The following is a 26,917-nucleotide window of genomic DNA, read 5'->3' as shown; positions in this document are numbered from 1 at the left end:
AGCCAGGGAGGGCTTGGTCCTTCCAATTTCTTGGAAAACTCCCCTTGGGGCCCATGTGAAAAGACTGAACAAGAGTCACAGTTGTTCTGCACAGTGCACTCAGATTCCAGACATACTGAGCCAGGCAACTGCAACTACCCAAAAGCTTTTCCACAGCAAATATTCCAAGTCCCCAGAACAGAAAAGAAACGGAAATTAAAAACACAGCTGCTCTTTTCTAAAACTATAGTGTCCCTGGTTCACTGGGGTGCAATTCACCCTGTCAGAAACAGCCAAGAGAAGGTCTATGCATCACTGAGCTCCCACTCCAACCCTTAGAGTGGAGTGAAAACAGTAGTGCCTAGACTTGGTGCCTAGATATGACGAACAGACTGACTTCCACCTTTTCTGAGGAGGAAGGCATCTTGACTTCCTTATAAAATTTCTTCTTTTTTTCTTGCAAATAACCTAAAATCATATTTCCTTCCTATATGCATGTATATATTTTAAAACCTGACATCAATTCAGTTTTTCACTAGATGAGCAGAGGTTGAGAGCAAAGGGGTCAGGTAGCAGATGGGATGGAATGAAAGAAAGAACAAACAACAGAGTGAGAAAGGGATGCACGCTATTTTTCAAAAATTCATTTGGAAATGGAATTTGTCCCAGACATAGCTGTGCCATCCATCTAGAATTTCTTGGTAAGGAACAAAATAGTTCACAGTGCCTGGTTATTACTTTAAACCAACCACCAAGTTTGTAGCATTTAAATCCTCAGAGATGCTCTCTGATGCGTTAGCCAGAACTGTGGATGCAGGATAAATGATTTCTTCAACCGTCACATACGTCCCTGTTAAAAATCCAACCACCCCAATGACAGCTATAAAAAGATCTTTAAATATCGTCCATAAACTTAAGTTTTCCTTGTAGAAGGTAAGGATTTCAACCAGAGGCGGCAGAATCAGTGCCAGAGTGCTGCTGCTGACAGCTCCAACGAAAGAAATCACCAGGTCTAGCCGAGGGATCAAAACTGCTACGGCACCTATAACACAAGAAGAGTAACAGTGGCTTCAGATTCAGCATTCTCATGAAAAACAAAACAGTGACAAACACATAACCTAGTGGTTCATCCTTTTTAAAAAGTTCTACCATTCATTATTTTTCCAGTTACAAGTGGTGTACGATATATAGATTAACGCAAGTATTTGTGAGTAAGATACACCTTCATGCTCATGTGTGATACTCAGTTTAAATTCTGAATTTCTGAATGAGCTGGCAGAGCTTCGAGTTAAAGTTTTCTTGTACTTACAGGGTAAATACATTTGGCCTGCGAATCATAGAGAAAGGAGAAATATGAATTTGAATGAAGACGTTTTACTTTTTTGGTTGGTGTTGGGTTTTTAAGATGAAATAATAAAGTTCAGGAAGAGCAGGCGAAGGGGCTGTTGCACACTACCCAGGAGACAGCGTACAAAAATATATTACTATTAACAACTATTTATTACTAATAATCTAAAAGTGACAAAAAATTACTCAAAATGAACCGAACCTGCTGGCCACTTGGCAGTCTCACAATCATTTAAGTCACTTTTACCTATAAACTTGCCTCTTGCAAAATCTTGGTCTATACAGTTGCATTCAATTTGCAAAATACCACTATAATAGTTGCCCAGTTAACTAAACAAGAACTTAGCTCTGCCAAGAGGCAAGTCTGAACACAAAGCCCACTAAGCCTTTTAGCATGGCATGGCTGGTCTCACCTCCTGAAACTATACCATACATAGAAACAGAATCCATCACGTTGGACCCGAACCGCTTCTGGTTTTAACCCCTTTGGCTGGAAAGCCTAGGCAAGGTACCCTAGCATTAACTCAGATACACCAGTTGTCATGTAATTTTTTCAGTCCTGTAGTAGAAAACAGCTTTCAAAAGCCAGCTGAGCACAGGCTTCTATATGACCCCCTGTATGTAGTGGAAATGTGTCTTTTTTCCCTTCTATGAATATGTTGCCTTCTAGTAGTCAGACATTAGCACAAACATCTCCAGCGTCTGCCTGCTTCCCGTGTTCTATCACTTCTCACTAAGATACGGAAGCAATCAGGAAGAAAAGGAATGGGGAAAACTGATGTAAAAGCCACTACCAAACCAAAAATACCACTTAATATGTTTTGATTCTTCCATACCTCCCTTCTTAACTCTTGAGCCATAATAAAAGCATGTTTGGCTTTAGCGCAACTCCTCCACCAACCAAATTACTACGTAGACAATGGTTATGGCAACAAATAAATGGAACAAGCAGGAAGAAAATCTTCACATAATACGTGAGGATGAAAATCAGAAGGTACATTATCAGCTTTATAATTTCTCAAGATGAGCTTTCTGTTTGCAGAGCATCTTTGGCTGAATGCCACCAACTGCCTCGAATTTTTACAATTTCTGATTCTGAAAGGAAACATACTCAAATTATGTTCGGGTTGATGCTCTCCATTAAGAATATCTAACTTGGAGAAAACTGCATTGGCAAACACACTCAAAATTCAGCTGAAGAACACAATAGTTACCTGCTGCTACCAGGTAATCATTTGCTACACATTTTAATAAAACTCCTAACTACAGAGATCTCACCTAAAAAGGAGGCAAGACTGAAGATACAAGCCCGCAGAGGGATAAAGGATTCTCCAGCCCATCCTATTTGAAAGAAGCATATCATGCACAGGTCTGCCAAGAAAAATAATTAACTTGTTCTTGCTTGTGGCCAGCAAGAGTAGGAAAGTGACTGTACCCCTGTACTCGGCACTGGTGAGCCCCCACCTAGAATAGTGTGTTCAGTTCTGGGCCGCTCACTACAAGGAGGGACGTTGAGGTGCTCGAGCATGTCCAGAGAAGGGCAACAAAGCTGGTGAGGGGTCTGGAGCACAAGTCTTATGAGGAGCGGCTGAGGGAACTGGGGTTGTTCAGTCTGGAGGAGGCTGAGGGGAGACCTTATCGCTCTCTACAACTACCTGAAAGGGGGTTGTGGCAAGGTGGGTGTCGGTCTCTTCTCCCAAGTAACTAGCGATAGGACGAGAGGAAATGGCCTCAAGTTGTGCCCAGGGAAGGTTTAGATTGCATATTAGGAAAAACGTCTTTACTGAGAGAGTGGTCAAGCATTGGAACAGGCTGCCCAGGGAGGTGGTGGAGTCACCACCACTGGAAGTGTTCAAAAAAACATGTGGACGTGGCACTTCAGGACATGGTTTAATGGGCTTGGTGTGTTGGGCTGATGGTTGGACTTGATGATCTTAAAGGTCTTTTCCAACCTTAATGATTCTGTGGTTCTGTGACTACAGTTTATTAACACTGTGTTTCAGTGATATGAGAGGCACCATGTGACCAAAGGAAGCTTGGGCAGAGACAGACATGTCCTTCAGGAAACCTTAGGAACACCCTGACATTCAAAAATGGGTAAGAAGAGCTTTTTATCCCACTGTTATAATGGACCTACTCAATGCTGGACAAACTGCTTCTGCTTCTTCTGTTGCATCAGTATGACATTTAAAGACTGGAAACGCCACATGGTTACGCATTATATAGGACAAAGCTGAATGAAATGAGAAAGGAATTACGCCAAAGTTAATAAAAGTCACAAAGTACCCACCGCTGCAACTTTTGCAGGCATAACTCCATTCAAGCCATAAAAGCAGGCATTGTCAGTGCCCAAGCAATACAGGATGAGCAACTGACTGGCAAGCATGCTTGAGACTTGCACAGCAATGCACAGTTCATAAGTAATTGAAAAATGCAGCTGAAGTATATTTGCAAATGACTGGTAAAACTCCCAGCTAATGAATACGTTGAATGTGTTCTTCTGAAGTAAGAGTGGGCTGTACATTTATTATCTTGCCAATTGAACAGATGTAGTGGGTGTATTCCTTAAATACAGATTTTCAACTTCTATAATAGACCTCTTTCAACTCTACATGTGTCCAGAATTTAGAAGGTACCCACCAAATTATAGTTCAGTTTTGTTTGAAACATTCAGCTTTGTTACAAATACTACGAATATTTTTCATATTTTTTAACTGCAAAAAATAAAACCACAGCTTATAATTGCTTCAATTTACAGAAAAGCAAAATGCTGTGTGTTGGTTTGAATCTCAGTCTCACCTCTCGACCGGATGACCTGCAAGATGGGGACTGAAGGAGCAAAGTCCCTTCCACTGTAAAGAGCAGATCAGGTTTCAGACCACCTGAGGAACCTGAACATGCACAAGTCTATGGGACCTGACAAGATGCGTCCCAGAGTCCTGAGGGAACTGGCTGAGGTAGTGGCCAAGCCACCCTCCATGATATCTGAAAAGTCCTGGCAGTCAGGGGAAGTCCCTGGAGACTGGAAAAAAGGAACATTGCACTGATCTTCAAAAAAAGTAGCAAGGAGGACCCTGGGAACTAAGGACCTGTGAGCTTCACCTCTGTGCCCGGGAACATCATGGAACAGATCCTCCTAGAAGCTATGCTAAGGCATATGGAAGACCGGGAGGTACATTGAGACAGCCAGCATGGCTTCACCAAGGGCAAGTCCTGCCTGGCCAACCCAGTGGCCTTCTATGATGCAGTGACTGTATCAATGGACAAGGGAAGAGCAACGGATGTCATCTATCTGGACTTCTGTAAGGCCTCTGACATGGTCCCCCCCAACTTCCTTCTCTCTACATTGGAGAGAGATGGATTTGATGGGTGGACTGTTGGGTGGATGAGGAATTGGATAGATGGTCACATCTAGAGGGTAGTGGTTAACAGCTCAATGTCCAGATGGAGATTGGTGCCAAGTGGTGTCTCTCAGGGGTCCATGTTGGGAGCAGTACTCTTGAGTATCTTCATCAATCACATAGACAGTGGGATTGAGCGCACCCACCGTCAGCAAGTTTGCAGAAGACACCAAGCAGAGTGGTACAGTTGACACGCCTGAGGGACGGGATGCCATCCAGAGGGACCTGGACAAGCTCAAGGAATGGGCCCGTGTGAACCTCATGAGGTTCAACAAAGCCAAGTGCAGGGTCCTGTACCTGTGTTGGGGCAACCCTCAGTATCAGTACAGGCTGGGGGAGGAAAGGATGGAGAGCAGCCCTGCCCAGAAGGACTTGGGGGTCCTTGTGGATGAAAAGCTGGACATAAGCAGGCAATGTGCGCTCGCAGCCCAGAAGGCCAACTGTCTCCTGGGCTGCATCCAAAGCAGTGTGGCCAGCAGGTCAACGGAGGGGATTCTGCCCCTCTACTCGGCTCTGGGGAGACCCCCCTGCAGTGCTGCATCCAGCTCTGGAACCCTCAGCACAGGAAAGACATGGACATGTTGGAGCGGGGCCAGAGAAGGCCACAAAAATTATCAGAGGGATGCAACACCTCTCCTGTGAGGACGGGCTGAGAGAGTTGGGGTTCTTCAGCCTGCAGAAGAGAAGGCTCCAGGGAGACCTTATGGCAGCCTGCCAGGACTTAAAGGGGGCTTATAAGAAAGATGGAGAGAGAGTTTTTACCAGGGCCTGCAGTGACAGGACAAGGGGTAATGGTTTCAAACGAAAAGAGGGCAGATTTAGACTAGATCTAAGGAAGACATTTTTGACAATGAGGGTGGTGAACCACTGGCGCATGTTGCCCAGAGAGGTGGTAGATGGCCCATTCCAGTCAGGTTGCACAGGGCTCTGAGCAACCTGATCTAGTTGAAGATGTCCTTGGTCATTGCAGGGGAGTTGGACTAGATGACCTTAAAAGGTCCCTTCCAACCCAAAGATTCTATGATTCTACGGTCTCATCAAACATTTGTCTGGCTCATACGAATTTCTATGAATCTGGATATTGCTGTGGGAGGAAGTCTGGAAATGTGTTTCGAGGTTTTAGTTAGTATCTTATATATTATCTAATAACCCAAGAGAAATACAACTCATGTTTATTACCTACCAAGGAATATACTCAAGAGTTAAGAAAGGGGTCCAGTTTCAAGGAGAAGTAAACAAGGGGCATTCCTACTGGGCTGATTTTCCCAGCCATGCATAGTTTTTAAAAATACAATGTCAAGAAGAAATCCTGAACTTTTATCAACAGTCATAAAATGTTCTGGTTTGGAAGCTCTGTGAATCTCAACTGAAGAAAAAAGTCCTATAATATTAATATGTCACTTACTTTTTGGTCAACAGTTAAATTGTCTTCAGGCTCAAATAAAAGAGCAAGGGCCATATGAACAAAGCATGTTGGAAAGATAATGAGAGATAGGACCATATTGCTTCTACCTTAAATTCTAATCTCAAAAACTACTAATAATGGATTCTCTAGCCTCTCTCAGATGTCACCAATTTGTGTCAGCTGGCACTTCTTGTAGGGAGAAATACTACAGCAGAATGTTTCTATTTTCTTAAAGGACATATCACCCCAGTGGAAACATAACCTTAATTTTATTCTGTTTATTTTATAGTGCTGCTTCTTTTACAACTTTATCTCCTTGTTACAGAATCAGCACATTACTAGCCAGACTTGCTTGCTGAGGTAACTTCAATGAGATCGCTGGGGAAAAAAAGAAGTTTTGCCATCTTTACTACTACCCAACTGAAGTGCATTATAACTGCAGATGAAGTCAAATATGTGATTACGATATTCCAATACTTCCTCTAGTAATCAAATATTGACCTACTTTATTTCTACCAAAAAGTAATGCACATGCCATGCCAAATCCTTGAGCAAGATGGGCACTTCTGTAATTAGGATCTGTGGATCTAAGCGAGATTGAATTATTATTTTGGTCCTGTCCATACACAGATCAAAAGAAAAACATATTATGACTTCATCGGGGACTTCAATGATGCAGCTCACTTAAAAAGCCTTTTTCCCATGTTTTTAGTAGGACTTATTTTATTTATAAGCATCTTATAGGAAGCCAGAAAACAATTTTGAAATTTAGAAGGCTAATAACACTGAAAATTTCTACTAAATTTTCCTTTAGCCCAATAATACAGCTGTTTAATACTTTTTTACTAAAATCATTAAAAGAAATTACTTTCCAAATAGTAGCAAATTTTAGATTGTACTAAGTATTCAAACACAATTCTGACAAAAAACAGGTCAATGGTTATTTAAACATGTACATCTGAAGAAAACACGTATGTTACCAGATCAGTAGTACAGCCCAAGCAAATTGTCCTAACAGCAGATTTTATAAATATGCATGGTCAAAAAGACTGAGGGCTTCTTAAGTATGAGAAATGTAGGATATTATTAGGGAGTGGTAACTTCACATAGCTGAAGAGCAAAATAATTGTCTCAAGTGATATACAACCAGTTTTCTTCAAAGGCAATGATAGTGCTGAAGAGGTACCAGTTCTCAGGAAATCAGCACACCCATATTTTTAACAGACAGGTGCCTATGATACGGCAAAGATAGACTCCCTTCCAGGAAGAAAAAAAGCCTACAATTAGATGTTTGCAAAGAATTCCACCTATAGGCAAAATATCAGCCTGAATCCTCACTCCTGTTCTAATATCCCAGGCTGTGCTCTCTGTCCATCTTTCCTTACTGCAGTAGTGCTCAGCCAGTCAAACTGCCATCCTCTTCATCTCTTTTTCCCTTCACTCTCCTGCATTGTTTCCTGGATCCCCTTCCCTAATGCAGCACCTTCCTATTTTCTTCCAACTCACTCCTTTTCTGCAACATTCTCCTCCACATTGCCCAAGTTTTTTTCCTTTACCTTCTAAGAGAATAGAAAACCATTTCTCTGCTACAGACTACCCCAGAAGTCTTCGCAGGTTTGGCTGCAAGGAGTTTACATGTGCAGGCTGGATGGGTAGAAAGTCGGGACATCTGCGTCTTCTCAAGAGGTCATTTCAATGTTTTTCTGTGCAAATGTATTTCCATGCTCTGTATATGAGTCCTATCTTCCACCTTGGCATGCAGTCAGGCAAAACAGTGCATGCTACCCCTCGGACATCAGCTGCTCATTGCAGATTTATTTAGTGAACCACAATAAATAAATTATCTCTCTTTTATAAAACAGTAGTACACTACATCACAATTAAAACAATTCACATTTTAAAAATAAATTACAAAAATATAACAAAATTTAGTATTTCAATAAAAAGCTGTTAATTTAAATAAAGAACAAAAAAGAATGCCTTCCCTAAGAGTTCCACAGTGGAAACTAAACTGTGTTTTGATAAGTATGTACAAAGGAATACAAGACCAAGTAGAAACCTGTTACTAGTCTGAAGATAAACTAATGCAAATAATCACTTAAGCGATGGGGACAGACTTTTTATCAGGGCCTGTAGCGACAGGACAAGGGGCAATGGTTTTAAACTAAACGAGGGCAGATTTAGATTAGATCTAAGGAAGAAATTTTTGACAATGAGGGTGATTAACCACTGGCTCAGGTTGCCCAGAGAGGTGGTAGATGCCCCATCCCTGGAAACCATCAAGGTCAGGTTGGATGGGGCTCTGAGCAACCTGATCTAGTCGAAGATATCCCTGTTCATTTCAGGGAGGTTGGACTAGATGACTTTGAAAGGTCCCTTCCAACCCAAAGATTCTATGATTTGCAAATAATTTACATAGCTTTGCACACAGGTAGAAAGAAATGTACATATTGATGGAGACCATTTAAAAAAGGATTTTAGATAAAGGTCCTGATATTACATAATTGTGAATTAGAAAATTCTTTTTTCTGGCTAGAAATGCTAATTAACACTTAGCATTAGGGTTTGAGATGGTGTTTGTTTTAGCTGTTCTTTGAGACATCAAAAGCCTGTAATATGCATACAGAAGATAATTTCTTTTAAAATTATTTCGATTCAGTATTTACAAAAAATAACATTCTTAATCCAATTTCTTTAAAAGCCTGCTTTTAAATACCAGCTCAATCTCAAAAGCAAAAATAAACAGAAAAAGGAACAAAGCAGAAGACAAATTGCAGTTATACTACAAGCTGACAATTTCCACTGTCACACTGGAGAGAAAAAGAGATAGAGCTTGCACACAGGACAACCACATACATCATACGGTTTGGTTTTATTCCCTTTGGAATGAAAAACTCTTTCATCATTATCTTCCTTCAACATACAGTATGCAGAGACAGAAAGTACTTCACATCATTTGCCCTAACACTACAACTCACTGTTTATGATTACTTTGTCCTATACTAGTAGGAAAGACTGGACTCATATAGGAGAAGATGGTTTACATACCCCTACCCTTCACAATGAGTGGTAATCCAGGACACTGCCTCAACACACAGCAGAGCCATAATATCCTGTTCAGGGAGTGGGCATATCCATCCCTTCCCCACAGCCCTCCACATAAGTTTCTCAAAGATGTGTAAGTAAATTCATTTTTTATATCACTTTGCATCAAATATTTCAAAGCTGTTTACAAAAGGGTTTATATTTAGATTTCTTTACTTCTTATGCAGAAAGAGGCATAAAAGATGACATCAGACCAAACAGCGATTGCTCCTGGAACTCTTGTCAAGCCTTGGTCTTGGTGCAATGAATTTGGCAGTTAAGAGCTCCTTGGCCGTACCAAGCTCTCTTGAGTAGCTAAGGTGGGGAATGGTACTGACCATCTCAGAGGTATCAGTTGCAGAAGTAACTAATCATCCCCAGTAGCCCTGCAACATATTTCATCTAATCATGACATGGGCAGATCAGTGCCAACATCACTGGGATTTTGAGAATTACCAGGAAATGATTGTGGTAAGGACAGAAATTTGCTGATGCCTAAAGTCAATCACCTCATGACCCTACAAAGAGCGGTTCTCAGTGAGGCCCTTTGAGCTCTCTTGGACCGCAGCAGGCTGTGACCAGCATCTCCCTCAGAGTGGGACACCTCTCAGAGCTCATGAACTCTTAAGTTCACAATAAGTTCAGAGGACCAGCATGGACCTGGGCTGAAACCCCTGTCTAAGGCTCAACTCTTTGTCCATTGAGAAATGCAAAAGCATTCGAAGTGCGTATTTCATGGAATTCTAGAGGAAGCTTTTAACAGGTACTTTTGTATATGTACGTGTGTGTGTAGAGAGAAAGAGAGATATCTTTCTTCATATATCTCTTCTTACATATATATCTCTCATACACAGCTACATCTATATATATATGCATCAACACCAATGCACGCAGCATGGGCAGCAAACAGGAGGAGCTGGAAGCCATTGTGCAGCAGGACAGCTATGACTTAGTCACCATCACAGAACCATGGCAGGATGACTCTCATGACTGGAGTGCTGCAATGGATGGCTACAAGCTCTTCCAAAGCGATAGGCATGGAAGGAGAGGTGGTGGGGTAGCTCTTTATGTTAGGGAGTGTTTTGAGTGTATAGAGCTCAACAATTGTGATGACAAGGTCGAGTGCTTATGGGTAACAATAAGGGGAAAGGCAAACAAGGCAGATACCCTGCTGGGTGTCTGTTATAGACAACCCAGCCAGGGCGAAGAGGTAGACAAAGCATTCTACAAGCACCTGGCAGAAGTATCACAATCACTAGCCCTTGCTCTTGTGGGGGACTTCAATTTACCGGACATCTGCTGGAAGTATAACACAGCACAAAAGAAACAATCTAGGAGATTCCTGGAGTGTGTGGAGGATAACTTCCTGACACAGCTGGTAAGTGAGCCTACCAGGGGAGGTGCCCCACTTGACCTGTTGTTTACAAACAGGGAAGGAATGGTGGGAGATGTGGTGGTCAAAGGCCATCTTGGGCTTAGTGACCATGAAATGAGAGAATCCTCAGTTCCTGGTGGGGGTTCAGCAAAACCACCACCATGGACTTCTGGAAGGCAGACTGCAGCCTGTTCAGGTCACTCGCTGAGAGTCCCTTGGGAGGCAGTCCTGAAGGGCAAAGGGGTCCAGGAAGGCTGAACATTCTTCAAGAAGAGATTTTAAAGGTGTAGGAGCAGGCAGTCCCCATCTGCCACAAGAGGAGCTGGCGGGGAAGATGACTGGCCTGGCTGAACAAGGAGGTTGAGTTGTGGTGAACAGAGTTAAATCCAGTTGGCGGCCAGTCACAAGCAGTGTTCCCCAGAACTTGGTTTTGGGGCTGGTCTTGTTCAGTATTGTCGTGGTTTAGCCCCAGCCGGCAACTAAGCACCATGCAGCCGCTCGCTCACTCCCCCTCCCACAGTAGGGTGGGGGAGAGAATTAGGAAAAAAACCTCGTGGGTTGAGATAAACACGGTTTAATAGGACAGAAAGAAAGAAGGAAACAACAATGGTAATACCAACAAAGGAATGTACAAGAACAAGTGATGCCCAATACAGCAATTGCTCACCACCCGGCGATCGACAGCCCGTCCCCGAGCAGCGATTTCCGCCCCCCGGCTAACTCCAGTTTATGTACTGGGCATGACGTCGTATGGTAGGGAATATCTCTTTGGCCAGTCTGGGTCAGCTGTCCCAGCTGTGTCCCCTCCCAGCTCCCCATGCACCCCCAACCTCCTTGCTAGCAGGCCAGCACGAGAAGCTGGACTGTCCTTGACTGCTCAGCAACAACCCAAAACATCAGCACATTATCAACAGTTTCTCATCCCAAATCCAAAATACAGTGTCACACTGGCTTCTGTGAAGAAAACCAGCTCTATCCTGGCTGAAACCAGGACAAGTATCTTCACTGATGATGTGGATGAGGGGATCGAGTGCTCTTGCAGTAAGTTTGCAGGTGACACCACATTGGGTGGGAGTGTTGATCTACTCGAGGGTACGAAGGCTCTGCAGAGGGATCTGGACAGGCTGGATCAATGGGCCGAAGTCAACTGTATGAAGTTTAATAAGGTCAAGTGCTGGGTCCTGCACTTGGGTCACAACAACCCCATGCAATGCTACAGGCTTGGGCAGGAGTGGCTGGAGAGTTGCCCAATGGAAAAGGACCTGGGGGTGCTGGTTGACAGCCAGCTGAACATGAGCCAGCAGTGTGCCCAGGTGGCCAAGAAGGCCAACAGCATCCTGGCCTGTATCAGAAATAGTGTGGCCAGCAGGAGTAGGGAAGCGATTGTGCCCCTGTACTCGGCACTGGTGAGGCCACACCTCAAATCCTGTGTTCAGTTTTGGGCCCCTCACTACAAAAAGGACATTGAGGTGCTAGAGCGTGTCCAGAGAAGGACAACGAAGCTGGTGAGCGGTCTAGAGCACAAGTCTTATGAGGAGCGGCTGAGGGAACTGGCGTAGTTCAGTCTGGAGAAGAGGAGGCTGAGGAGAGACCTTATCACTCTCTACAACTACCTGAAAGGGGGTTGTGGTGAGGTGGGTTTTGATCTCTTCTCCCAGGTAACTAGTGATAGAATGAGAGGAAATGGCCTCAAGCTGCGCCAGGGGAGGTTTAGACTAGATATTAGGAAAAATTTCTTTACGGAGAGAGTGGTCAAGCATTGGAACAGGCTGCACAGGGAGGTGGTGGAGTCACCGTCACTGGAAGTGTTCAGAAAATGTATAGATGTGGCACTTGGGACCTGGTTTAGTGGGCATGGTGGTGTTGGGTTGACGGTTGGACTTAATGATCTTAAAGGTCTTTTCCAACCTTAATTATTCTGTGATTCTGTGTGATTTCTTTACATACCTCTACCTATGCCTCTGTCTACATCTGTGTGTATATGTAATTAGAGAACTGATAAAGTTCTTGATTTGCTGTGCTGCTAAGCTTTATTTGAAAGTAACATAACCTAACAATGAGGGTGGTGAAACACTGGCACAAGTTGCCCAGAGAGGTGGTACATGCCCCATCCCTGGAAACATTCCAGGTCAGGTTGGACGGGGCTTTGAGCAAGCTGGTCTAGTTGAAGATGTCCCTGCTCATTGCAGGGGTGTTGGATTAGATGTCCTTTAAAGGTCCCTTCCAACTCAAAGATTCTATGATTCTATGGTTTATGTAGGCTAAATCATGCTTGACATCCTGATTGCCTTCTCCGATATACAATCTGGAGGGAGTGCAACAGATGTCATTTACTTCGACTTTGGAAAGGTCTTTGACACTGTCTGCCACAGTATTATTGTATCTGGATGGAGGGAAACCAGATGGGTAAAAAACTCACTGGACAAAAGAATAGTGGTTAATGGGTCATACTCTACCTGGAGGCTCATAAAAATCTTACAGCTAGTAGGGAAAGTAAAAGCTTACTGTAACTTATAAAAACATGAAATGATCACTGAAGATGACATGAATGATGTTCTTTAAGCCTAAAAAATGATTATGCACTCACTACAATATCTATGTCTCACAAAAACGTCCCTGTAGCACAAACCGTGCTGGATGTAGGCTGACATCACATTTAAGTCCAAATTAATTTAAATCATTGATTTTTAATCATTCAAAGCTGGATTAAAATTGATATTGTAACAGTGATACTTCACAGATTTTTTTAATTTGTTAAGTAAAATGGCTTAAAAAGATACTCATTCCTGCTTATCGACAACTTTAGATGATACATCATATTAATTAAATAATAGCAGTGCTAAGTATCTTACAAACCAAGTACTTTAGTCCCCTGAGAAATTTTAGCCACTTTCAAATGGGAAGCCAAACTCTGATTTCACAAAATCTTAAAAGTTTTTCATAAAAAACAAATGCTTGGATTCTCATGTAGTTTGTAAGTATCTGAATAGGCCTGCTTATTTTGGGCTGTGAAAATGCAGAGGTTTTCGGTATGATCAGTACCTATTGCATATGGCATGTACTATATTATTACTGACATACTAATAAATAACCTTTGAATTTACTGCAATGTATCAAAAGTAAATTAAAAAATAAGGCGCATAAAAAGACAAAAATCACACTGCAGTGGGATGACCAATGCATTTCCAACACAATGCTTTGCAACAGCTGGTGTCACAGGCACAAGTTCATTAAAGCCCACTGTGTTGATTGACGATACAGAAAAAACAAGCTGCTGAGCGCCTTGACTTCCCAGAGAGAATCAAGTGCAGAATCAGGTTCAGCTCCCTGCATTGACAGGCTTAGGTAAATTCAGTAATGAATTATGGCCTGTAGTCCAAATCCATCAAAAAAAAGCAGTCATCTGCAGATGTTTTTAATCTTAATTCGTTGGCATTTCACCTCACAAAGGGATGTTCAGAGAGAGCAGCTTGCTTCATCACATAGGAACACTCAACTGCCAAATGCATAGCTGCCTACAGCTCAGCACGGGGAAACTCAGGTGCAGCGTGTGTCTGAAGCACCATCCTCCCCCTGAGCCAAGTCAGCTGTGCTCGCTGCAGGCTGGGGCTTACTGCACAGGTCACTCTTTCCCAGATGTCTGGAAACACCCACGGTACGCTATGCATGCCCAAGAGAAGGGGTCACCCTCCTTAGCGTTCATTCTTAATTTCTTCTGACCCAAGTAATTTAATACCCAACATAAATATGTGACTGCATATCATAAGCCTGTACCACTATATACTACCCTTTAGCTATAATTTTCAAGAGCCCACCATCATCTTTTCAATTTGATGGGAGAGAGAAAATAATAACCTAATGCTTACAGCAGTTACAGAGGAATAGGGGGTTCAGGTTCGATGCTCAAAGGACTGAGGTTTAAACCCCACTTTGAGTTTCTCAAACATTGGGTTTATAGTTTTCACCTACAAAATTACCTTTCAATTCTTTTTTTCTAAACATAATGCTGTTAACTAAATCACCCTAAGAAGCTTGCAAAAAATATAATTTTACTCTTGATTCAGAAGATTATTCAAGCTATGTCTTTTTTTTTTTTTTTTTTTTAAAGATCCCCAAATTGCTGGTTCATTGACGTTTTACCAGTGGAATTCTCAGGTTTTCTACAGGGTTTTTAAAACACAGCTCCATTTCAACATTTTTACAGAAAAGAAAGCATTTAAAAATCTGTGCGTGTTGTCAACATACAAGTGATATAGCTATAAAGGAGTAAACTGCTACTCTGAAGAAGCAGTTTTCTGAAACAAACATGTTATCTACCATTCCCAAGTTTAGCAAACTTAATGTTACATTTCAAATCAACTTTTTACTTAAGAATGAAGCAGTTTAATTTCCTGCCCTATAACAGTCAACATAAACCAGCAGGCAGCCTTCATGTCAAGAAATTTTCTGTTAAAAACAGCACTCTTAAGAGCCAGTGATTTGACAGATCTGCATAGGATGTAGGTTGCTCAGAAACAGCAGTGCACCAAACAAGCACTTATCTGAGAGAAAGACAGCAAAGCAGCAGAAAGCGTCTTGATGGACTATGGACTGGAAAATAAGCATTTTTTGCAGTATATTAGGAGACAAGCAGTGCAGCGGGTCTAAAGAAATGGTCAATGAAAGCAATTTTCAACACTGTAGAAGTACCAGAGCAAGACAATCTCTCAAACAGCTTATCAATCCCCCATGGTTGCAATGTTTGGGATTGTAGGTCCTGTAATTTTGTATGTCTACAACCAAAGGGAAGGCACCATATCCTTAGAAACAAAGCTTTTAATCTGTGCATAGGAAACCTGTTTTCAGCATGTTTCACTCAGACTGGGTCATTTAGTAGCTTTGGGCATAACACCTCCTCTCCCCATGCCTTGGCTTTCTTATCTGCAAGATGGCAACAATAATAGTGAGTTCCTTTGTAAGGCACTTTGACAGTGACAGATAAAAACAATATGAAAATAATAAACTTTAGTATCACTGCAGTAGCTGTTAGAGCTTTAATACTTATGCTGGAACTCTGATATCAAAGAGCATTACTCTTGGTTGTCCATGTGCCTACGCAATAAATGGTAAATAAGGAACTGAGCTGGCATTACGTGATCAGACACCTTTTTTGGGCTATCCTCAAATGCTTTGCATTCTGTTTTAGGGATGGTTTTCTTCCTATACCAAACTCTACCATAATCCTTTGGTAATGCTTTTAAGTGGACAGTGAAACAATTATGTGTAAAAATACTTTATAAAGCAGTATGGACTCCCACAGGATAAAAGACAACACTAAAAATCAAGCACAAGATAACTACTGTACTGTAATGCCATTCTTTAACTAGCAGGCATTAGAACCACCGCTGCCAGTGTCCTTGAAAGTATGTTAACCAAAGTAAAAATGGTGCCTGCTGGTAGCAATCCAAATAAAGATGCAGAAACCTGGCAAGTCAAGTGAGTATACCTCCAGTGATAGCTTATCTGAGATGAGTGTGAAGCACTGTGCTTATGTCTATCCTACAGCTCTTTAGATAATCATTATCTAAGTTTCCACAGGAAAAAAACAAAACAAAATTTTTTCCCACAACAGTTACAGTTACGTTAATGTTTAAACTCAATCTCTCTTCCATTCTCCAAAAAATAACGTCTAAAAAAGGTAAGATTTTGGATAAAAGTTATTAAATAAACTGTCATTTAAATTAGGTGTTATGTTTTTACTTAGCAGCATAACTAAAAAATAAGCAATTGAAGATTTTCTTTTTCATGATACTACTATTCTCTTTCAAACTACTCTGTCTCAAACTACTACTCTGTTACCCCAAAGTTCAATGTCAACATAAAAGGACATGTGAAAGGAGACACAGAACATAGACATTGGCTTCAATTTACCTGTTTCAGCATGGGCTCATTAGATACAGCTTTCTGAGAACATTCTCCCCTGAACTTAGGAAAAAATACTGTGGTTCAGTACTCTAGGATAAAAGGTTTTATGAGAATACCTCATCCCTCTGAAGAACATAAGCCAATTCAGACAGTCCCTCAAAACCACCGTGCTGCTTTATCAATTAACACTACCCATGTGATGGCGATACCAAGGGATAGGATCACTCACTGTGAAATCCTGGCCATTTGGGACAAAGGCCCAAAGGAGGAGCTCGTTTTCTGCTACACACATCCACAAGTGCTATCATGGTAGCTACCCTGAGCACCTAAAATCCCACTACTCAAACGAGTCTCTTTGGGACCCTGAATTTCGTCATCTCCATGTTTATGCCCCTTCCAGACCCTGAAACAAAGATCTGTTTTGATAGCACTTAGTATTTTCCTGTAGAGCCGAGTCCAGTCCAATAGCCACATCTTAAAAAAGTCAAGCTTGCCAGCTCCCATTTCCCAGGACTGTGCCAAGCATCAAGCCAGAGAACAGTTTGGGAAATAAGTATCATCTGCCATCTTTGTAAACTCGTGTCAGAGAAAACACAAAATACAGAAGGTATAAGATCAAAACGATTCCCCAGCTAAGTCTCCCGATGTCCTAGGTTATATGTTAGACATTGACATTTCAGTGACAGATGCAACGCAGATGAAATTACGTGACACACCTATTTACGCAACATTGTACATGTATGCGCCTACACTTGGTCACCTAAAAACTTAAGAGAGTCCCTTACAGACCTGAACACCATCTCTACCGGGAAGATATGCTGCCTCCATAGGTGAGCTACCTCTGTGGCCGCGTGCCCTCACCACTGGAACTCTGTGCTTTCTAATATGAATTTGTGTAACGTCAACCTCTAGACAAGTAATTTTTGCTATCTGGTTTTGATGACTAAAGCTCTATCCACTACCACAAGTCACTTAACTGTATCTTGGGTATAGATAATAAACTGAACTTTGTAATCCTCCTTCAAGGAAGCCAACTTTCCACCATCTTTTTTGTTGTGTATTGTTATCAATATATGACACTCTGCCTAAAAAACGTTAGTACTGTCCTTTCCTCAGTCACACCACAGTATTTTGAGCTCAGGTTCAAGTAGTTAATTACCTCATTAGCCACCTTTTCTTTTATTCAAAATGCCTGTGTATTATGTATTCTTCATTATTTATTATTCATTAGTTATTAGTGTGTTGCTCTTTGTATTGTCTGTACATTCTATCAGCTTTAATTCTAGTTTTCAGATGATGGGCAGAAACATCAACTAGTGTCACATCTAGTACTGATTCCACCAGATACCCTTTAAAAAAGGCCCGAATTATGTATCTGGCCTCAATGATAGCTTCTTTATGAGATATAGATTATCACTACTTATTTAATCTGAAATGCTTACTTTACAATGATAAATTACCATAATTTTGTGTGATGAAAACCTAAGGTTACATCTGTGGCTTTATAAATTATTTGTAAACTGGTAATCCCACAGAAAAAAAAAAAATCTGATTTATTTGGCAAGATCAATTTTATATAAAACTATTTTGACTGGCAGCAAACATCACTGGAAGTGTTCAAAAAAGTGTACACACAGCACTTCAGGATATGGTTTAGTGGGCATGGTGGTGTTGGGTTGGTGGTTGGACTTGATGATCTTAAAGGTCTTTTCCAACCTTAATGGTTCTGTGATTCTATGATTCTGTAACCATAGATTAATCTTCTTCTTCCAGCTAACAGACCTCTCAAATAATATGTCCTTTCTGCATGACAGTTAACACTTGTCACTTCACAACAGCAATGAATTAATTTCATTGTCATATCATTGCTAATTTTTTTTACTTTGATAAGGCTAAAATTAGCCATATGAATCAGATAAACTAATAAAGCCATCTCCATACTGTGATAGAAATACTTGCATTAATTAAAATTTATTGAAATATTCTTGTGGAAATTATTATGTTAATTTGCTGTCTATGGTCTTCACATTACTAAAAATAGTGTAAACTAACACAAAAAAAGTGAGTTACAGTATGTTTGAAATTCATCAACCCCCTAACTTTTTACTGCCAAAAAAATTGGTGCAATCACTTCATCATTAGCTCTGGATCACGGTGTATTTATAATGTAATACTCAAATTGAAAGTACTTTTATTAAACAGAATTAACTTTGTGGGGTACATATAGGAAAGATCTTATTCTGTTTTTTGTTCCCAAAAAATTGATCTGAGTGTCGGAGCACCGCTTTACTTTCAATCTAAATTGAGGGAGCAGTTTACTCCTTGCCAAGAGTTTTGTAAATATTGATTTAAGGATGCGATTATAACCACCGAGTTATTGATCTACCCATTGTCAGTATAAGAATCAATTTAGAAAGTAAGTGAATTATTAAGAACACAAAATCGCCACAAGTTTTGTCAATTAGAAGAGATGACACTGCTGTTTATAGAACATACGGGCAAGAATTTCCTCTCATTAGTTTTCCTCTAAAGAAAGTCATGAAAGAAATAAGAAAAAGGAATTGTGAAAATATTCACAGGAGACCAGCAATATCAAACTGTATCAGAATGGACTAAGAGGATTTTCCAACATAAGTAAAACTAGAAGGATGAGAAATTATAGTGGATTTAAGTAAAAGGGGCTTATGGTAAGGTAGATCAGTATTGACTCTTGCTTTTTGGGATAAACGAAAACTGATGGTTGGACCAACCTCAAATGTAAACAGCATGTCACAGAAAATCATATTTTATAGGCTAGGCATGGCTGAACACCAGAGCACTGTGGAGGACTGTTAACATGGTCAGAAATCACAGCAGGTCAAAATTTTGCCCTCAGTCCCACCAGCAAATATCCATACCTCAGTGGTAACGCTCTGTATTTGTGTAAATGAAAAGTTCAGCATGTACCCCATGGACTGAAATTTGTTTATTGGGTAATTATACTTAATTATTAAAATATTTTATTTACATATGTTATAGACTGTACTTTATATGATTTGCATAAATTATATAATAATGATTATAGATAATTATAAAAATAATACTTAAATTCAGTTACCATATGAAAAGCAAAAAGGTATAGCAAAAAAAATATGTACTGCATTGCACTGATTGTGGACAGATTAGGCACACATTCAAGATTGGATTGTTCTTCCACACTGATCTCAGTGAGGTCTATGAGATCCTCTCCCAAAGATCGTGAAGGATCCATTACAAATGAAATGAAGACCAGTTTTTGTGCTAAGGAATGCTCAAATTTCATCCCTCCCTTTTGTTATCACAAAGTATCTTATACACTCTCAAGATAAGTGATTCTGGATGAGACAAAGCACTCGAGAATATAATGTAAAAAAGAAAGTCCTTCATTGATGAGGAAGAGTAAATGACAAGGTCTTATCCAACCTTTCCACTTATGGCATGAATTTAGCAAGTATACCCACATGAGCAGATCCCACAGCCATTCATAAGCACCCTCTTCAGAGTGAGTTCCAGTATTTCAATAAGGCGGGGAAAGGAAAATCACATAAAAAGAAAATGAAACAGTAATGTGAAAATGTAACACTGCAAGGATGTAGTTAATTTAAATATGCTATACATTTTTTCTTCATTTTGTGCTGACATTTTAAAGCTGTATACTTTTATTATGACAAGCGATTTTTAAAGTCCTAACTCTGCACTGGGCTGGTGAAGTCATTATAATGAAGTCACAGAGGACTTAATTCTCATCCAGTTCTATCTGTATCTCAAGAGTTAAAGTTAACTTTGCTGCCCATTATACACGGTAAGGGTAGAGGAAACACAACAAAATAAAATTTTAAAAACTGCTGGTTTTGACAGTTTTGGCAGTTCAGAAGGTAAAACAAGCTGCTACCATCCAGCAATTGCTCTCCAATCCTTTATAAAACAAGACAGATATTTTAAAGTCTGTTGTGAGGATCAGCTTATCAAGCCACTAATCATGAGTAACATTAAGGCATCATTAATATTGTAGCTTTTATGCTTAGTTGAAGCACTAGCAAAGAAAATGCCTGGAGTGACTAATTCCAGCTGCGAAGCAATTTTTAAAGGAACAATTTAAAGCAAAGCAATGTTTCACTTTTATCAAAAAGAAAAAGAAGCACTAGGATGCCAGTATACAAACTGGCAGAAAAGTTATACTTTGATGGCCCTGGGTATTTTCTTTATTGCTAGTTGTTTTCAATACACAGTGAAAAAGCTCTCAAATATTTTCAAGAAATGCTTTTGCTGCCTTTATCCTTTGCAATCTTCAAAAGGCTTACTTACAATCTGCCTATCACTTCTAGCATTTTGAAAGAAAAACTGCACATTTGGCGTTCTGCACAATGATCTATCTATGCATGAAGAAAAATTATTTTCACCATCTATAAATTAGGAAATTATTTTGAAAATAAAGGGCTTTTCTAATTAGAAAGCTGCATTCAGGACCTCCTGCTAGTTTCAACCTAACCTTAGCAGCAGATGTCCTGCTGGGGCTCATTTCAAGAGACTTCCAATCAATTTCTGAATTTTTTTCACTCGGTATACATTGGTTATGGTATTTCACTATTTAAATTTTAAATGCTCTCTCATGCTAACCTAGCAATACAGATGGGTAAGAAGAGTTTTCACTCATTTTTACATGAGCTCACACAAGACTGCCATCAGAGATGGTGACTGCACTTCTGCCTGGGACAGCAGAGTTTGCTCTTTGCCAAATAGTGCTGCTAAAGGAATGCAATCACTTTGACTCCACGTCACTCTTACGATTTGGATAAAAACCCTCGTTGGTTGTGTGATATCCAGAGTGCCACACACACGGAATGCACAGAAGTATGTGTCAATTCTCCAGTGAACTCTGCAGGGACAGAGCCCATGGCAGGGAATTCACTGGACCACAGTTTGTCTCTACTAGAACCACAGATGAGTATCTTGCTGGTCTACTGTTAGATAGGAAAAATAATTACCACTAGAATATTGAAACAAAATGTCAACACTTTGTAAACATAAAATGCACCCAGATATGTAATTTCCTTCTTGCTCCGTAGTCAGATCTTTCCACATGCTGCATTTGTGGCTAAGACATTAAAACATGTGGACATCACTGCTTGAAACATTTTCCTAATCAGTTAGCTGTACTAGTTAGACCATTTTCTTCTACAAGCTTATTGGGAGGACAGCACATGCAAAGAGAAATGAAATCCCATAGACCAGAGCTGGGTTACGGTTCTCTTTTCACCTTGTTTCCTTGTTTGAGTTGGAATGCAACACTCTAAAGGAGAAATGGCTTCCGTATGTAAGTTGCAAAGACTGATAATAACATCTCTTAGCATTTTGCTCTGTATTTTACTTACATTCGTGAAGGGAAACAAACACTTGCAATATTTTTGACAATAATTTTCAGTTTCCTTTTTCCTCATAGAATTACTATGCTCGCCAGTCGTATTCATTCCCTTGCTTAGCAGCATACTTGATAGGTCTTTTTTATAGCATGTATCTGAAAACAACTTGGAATTGCATCTAAATGACTTTCAAAAGTATATTAAGTAACATCGTAAGTCTCCCCCTTAAGTACTTGACAGACTTCATTGTCAATTAGTCAGAGGAATTTATTTGAGCAAATACTACTTAGCAGGTTTTGCTGAATTTTTTTGTACCTACTTTTTCCCAAAGTTGAACTACTCCTTAACTAAAATGTTTATCTTTACTGAGCTAGCTCCTCAGCAGGAGAGGACAACATTTGGCATCTTCCAACTTACTAATTAGACTGCATGTCTCTACTGGTTACATACGTGTACTGTCTGCAAAGACAAAATTAATTAAGGGTCTCACTGGCTGTCCCATCCTTCTTTTAAGCCAGAGCCACAGGGAAGACCATTTGACCAAATACTCGTGTCACTCCAGGCTAACTGGATGCCACCGAAGATATAGATACAAATTTGTAAGAAAAGGAAAAGAATTTGTGATAAGTCCCAAAGAAATGAGGAAGAAGTATGACAGTTGGGCTTCTCTTTCCTTAAGCCATATTCGTAAGGGGATACAGCAAGAAATACAGATCAATTCAGTACAATTCAGCACAACAGTCAAATAAAGACGTACAAGACACACCAGCCCTAGGCAGAATTCTTATGTCAAAAATTCCTGGGACTTTACTAAGGAAATTCTTCAGACTTCATTTTCTCCTAGGCAGAGAAAAATAAATAAATAAATAGATAGACAGAAACATCAGAAATGTATGTTTTCTTAACAAAAAGAGCTTAAAAAAGTAGACTTATTTATTTCGTGCCTTAAAACAGAGACGTCATCCCCTGGGTAACGGACTCATTTGTTCTTTTGCTGTGAAGCGGCTTCCATGGAGAGACAGGCACATTCAATGAAAATCTACTTTCAGTCATAAAAGTGTTTTTTTTTTTTTTTTTAATTCTGAAATATAAGATGTAACCGACCACTGAAAGGACAATGAAACAGCAATACAGTGAGAATTAGTAACAATGCAAAACCAAACCAAACCTAAAGATCTTTGGCCATGATAAAAGCAAGCACTTCAGTTGTCTGCTCAAACACCAAGAGAAAGAGATTAAAAGATTACTATGTAAGTTATTACAACTATGATATCTTCAGAAAACAGTTCTTTTATTCTTTTATTGGCTCTTCCTTTCCATTATTATGGTTACTTTATCTTTATTCATGATAGTTTAATTTTCTTCAAATATTAGCCCTTAAAAATCTTCTTCAAAACCTCTCCATTAGAAAACTGAAGTCTTCTGTTTTCATCTTTAAGTCCCATACCAAAACCAGTTCAGCACCACTTCCTCCTGAGCGATGTGCTCCAGCTCTGCCAAACAACGCCAAAACAATGTTTTTGCCCCAGAATGGCTTTAACCTTTGCTACAATGTTTAAGATGTTTTCTCTTATTAATGACAACTTACTGTTGTACAACTACTAACTTATAACTTTGGTAGTTCAAGCAAACAAACAAAAAAACCCCCAAAACTACAACCAATAGATTCTGTATGGTTTTCCCCACTTGGTCTTTACAAACACCAAAACTTTCTAGAAAAGTGCAAGTATTGAACACTAAGACCCAGCACACCTTTAACTAGAACAGAAGCCTCGGACCTGGATCGCTGGCGCTAGTTACAGAATGCTACATGGTGCTGGGGAGCAGCGACGCCAAGAAGTACCTACAGGTTAGCCTGAGCAAGTAACTTGGGAGCAAGTCCCAGTAATACTACGGCAAAAAGGCTACTACACTCACTGGAGGTGCACACTGTCCTGGTTTCAGCCAGCGTAGAGTTAATTTTCTTCACAGAAGCCAGTGTGAGGCTGTGTTTTGGATTTGGGATGAGAAAATGCTGATAAGGTGCTGATGTTTTGAGTTGTTGCTGGGTAGTCAAGGACAGTCCAGCTTCTCGTGCTGGGCTGCCAGCGAGCAGGCTGGGGGTGCACGGGGAGCTGGGAGGGGACACAGTTGGGGCAGCTGTGCCAAAGGGATATTCCATACCATGTGATGTCATGCTCAGTATATAAATCTGAGGGAAGAAGGAGGAAGGGGTGGAGGGACGTTCGGAGTTATGGCGTCTGTCTTCCCAAGAAACCATTACGTGTGATGCAGCCCTGCTTCCCTGGAGATGGCTGAACCCCTGCCTGCCCATGGGGAGCGGTGAATGGATTCCTTGTTCTGCTTTGCTTGTCTGCGTGGCTTTTGCTTTACTTATTAAACTGTCTTTATCTCAACCCACAAGTTTTGTCACTTTTACTCTTCTGATTCTCTCCCCCATCCCACCGCGGGGGAGTGAGCGAGCGGCTGCGTGGGGCTTGGTTGCCGGCTGGGGCTAAACCACGACATACACAAAATTGTAAGTCAGGACAGAAACAAACATGTTATTTCTGTGCACAACACAACTGAGACTAGGAAAGGGGGAAGTGGGCACAAAAGAGTTCTGTCAGCTAATAAATCTGGTACAAACAAAACCGACAGCAAGAAGTCAAGGCCAGCTGTATCTGGAAAATGCTTCATTGTACAGTATTTCCATCTCGTCTTCAGTTTAAGACTGCATGCTAGTGTTAAGAAATGTAGTGACGACTACTAAAACTAAAAAATAAAATAAAAAATTCATCAGCCAGTGTTACTCATGAATTCAGACTGTTCAACTAACGGTCTCTTCTGGCATAACGTCTCAGGACAGGAATGCGTAAAAGTGAGGGATGAAAGTAAGTCAGAACTTGAGGTTTTAAGAGAAAAAGATCAGTATCTACTAAGAATAAAAAAAAGATGAGATAAATAAAACAGAAATAAAACTTCACGTTTAAGCCATTAACTTTTGACTTTCCTGAATTACGAGTGTTCATATCTGCAGCCAGATATTCCCTAAAATAACATTAACTTTGTGGTAAAAGCAGTATTTTTTTATTACACTCGCTGATGTAGCTGGAGAAATCAGGAAAGTCTGGAGGATTAGAATTCCTTTGCCAAGGGACAAATGATAGCAAAATCCAGTTTGAAACTCAAGTTACATAATTGACAAGAGTAACTGGGCATCCTTTAAAGAATTTACTCCCCGAAGCTTCAGTTTATTTTTCTACATAAATAAAAGCATTATAATATAAAACACCCCCCCATATTATACAGTCAAGTTCTGGCAAACAGATCATGCTAGAAGTTCTGTTACTATGGGGCCATGCTTATGCTTTTTTCCTAGCCCAAGTGAGGAGTTCAGCAATTCTTTCTCCAAAGCACAATACTCCAATCATCCTTCAGAAGAAATTTTACTATTCTTCATCACCAACATGAGGAGTAGCTTTCATCCACACAGCATTTCAGAAGGGATGAGAGAAGGTTCTTACTCACCTCCTCAAAAAGTTAGTAGATGGTTGAAGAAGTCATTATTCTCTGCAGAAACTCTTCAGTCCCATCAAATTTGTCCACAAGTTATGATGCAATGGCCCAGGCTTTAAGAGGAGAACTAATGGGGCACACAATTACTCAAAAGCTACATCACAGGCAGACTTTTAATAAAAAGAGCTGGGGTTCCAAGCAGGAATCTCAACAGAAAATGATGTTAGCTATTTATTCAAAGTGATTTGGCATCTTATTCTCAGCTGTCACACTGCAAATAGAACTACAGCTTTTCAACAGGAAACGTAGATAAAACATTCCTATTTTTACAGACTAAATCATTGATACCTTAACCTTTAAATAGGACATAAAAGTACCAGGCTTCCAACATAGCAGCCTAATTTCCAAAGGGAAATACACCGACTCAAGGTACAGGTGGGGAACAGCATCTTTGTTGGCTGCTGTAAGAAACTAGAATTAAAAAGAAATGCATTACTGCAAGGTGCAAACCAGCAGTGTGGATAAAGTTTTCTGTATAAAGTACAGTGTCTGCCTGTGATTTAAAAACATATGAAGCAACATACAATTACGGAATGGAACAAAAGTCCCTGTCAAAGACAGTCTGGCAAACAAGAGTTTAAGACTCTTATTTACTTGTGGGCTGCATTATTCTGCCTACAATCCTTTGTCTCTCTCTATGATGTCAAAATGAAGTAAATAAATTCCAGCTTTTCTTGCAATCTTGTTACTGAATTTACTAAATAAAGTAAAATATAACAATTTTTATTCCAAGTTCCCTCTTGAAAGAGGTTAATAAATTACATTTTAAAAATGTCTTTGATAAGTCAGCTTAAATTTTCAGAAGAAAATTTAAGGGAGTGGGATAAAAAGACATGGTTTAATTTCCTCCCTAGGTAATAAACAATTAAAAGAAGCAGAGAGGAGAAAGCATCCAAGGAGGAGTTGCACGGGCAGCAAGATGATGCACCCAGAGAGCCTGCCACAAGTGCTGTTTTATGCAGTTCTACTGCAGTTTAAATGGCTTTCTGCTCACATTTTCTCTATGTTGGTAAAGAGAAACATATTTCACTTTTTGATCTGAACAGACACCACTTTTATTACTGGTAGACTTGTCACTCAGTTCAATGTACTGAGCATCAAACAGTGACAGAGCTGCATCGGTAGTGGAAAACAAAAGCGCATCGACTGATTCAGGCTCTTGCCACAGTAATGCTTTTCTGGAAGCCCTGAATTAGCTGCAGTGAAAGACACGGAGGTGGAAAGACGTGAAACAAAAGAGAAAGTAATGATTCTCAAGGAAAGAAAATATCAGAGCGATAATGAATGCAATAATAAGGTAAGACACCATGATGATTAATACTTGGACATCTGTAACATCACTATGGCAAGAGTTCACTGTACTAAATGTTGTATAAAAACACTACCAATTTTATTTCATACTGCTCTATTTCCTTCCAGAAAATTGCTCATGCCTTCAGGTGAACAAGAATCTCACTTTTGACGTCAGCACAATTTTCTTGTAAAT

The 26,917-nt window shown here is 40.2% G+C and overlaps 1 protein-coding gene across 1 annotated transcript in view; it reads right to left on the bottom strand.

Annotated features, from left to right (window-relative positions):
- Nucleotides 1-573: 573 nt before the first annotated feature.
- Nucleotides 574-26,917, bottom strand: part of SLC36A4 (solute carrier family 36 member 4) — a gene marked incomplete at its 5' end in the record, with an annotated part of 129,114 nt that continues 102,770 nt past the window's right edge. The window contains one exon of the mRNA XM_082009496.1: nt 574-1,021. Within this exon, the coding sequence (XP_081865622.1) occupies nt 714-1,021 (308 nt within the window). The 3' untranslated portion in view covers nt 574-713. The remainder of the gene's footprint in view (nt 1,022-26,917) is intronic.

The sequence above is a fragment of the Phaethon aethereus genome (genome assembly GCF_964289735.1).
Source record: "Phaethon aethereus genome assembly, chromosome: 1".
NCBI classification, from domain to species: Eukaryota; Metazoa; Chordata; class Aves; order Phaethontiformes; family Phaethontidae; genus Phaethon; species Phaethon aethereus.
Note: the sequence above shows the minus strand (reverse complement) of the source record. Positions and strands in the feature narration are given on the sequence as shown.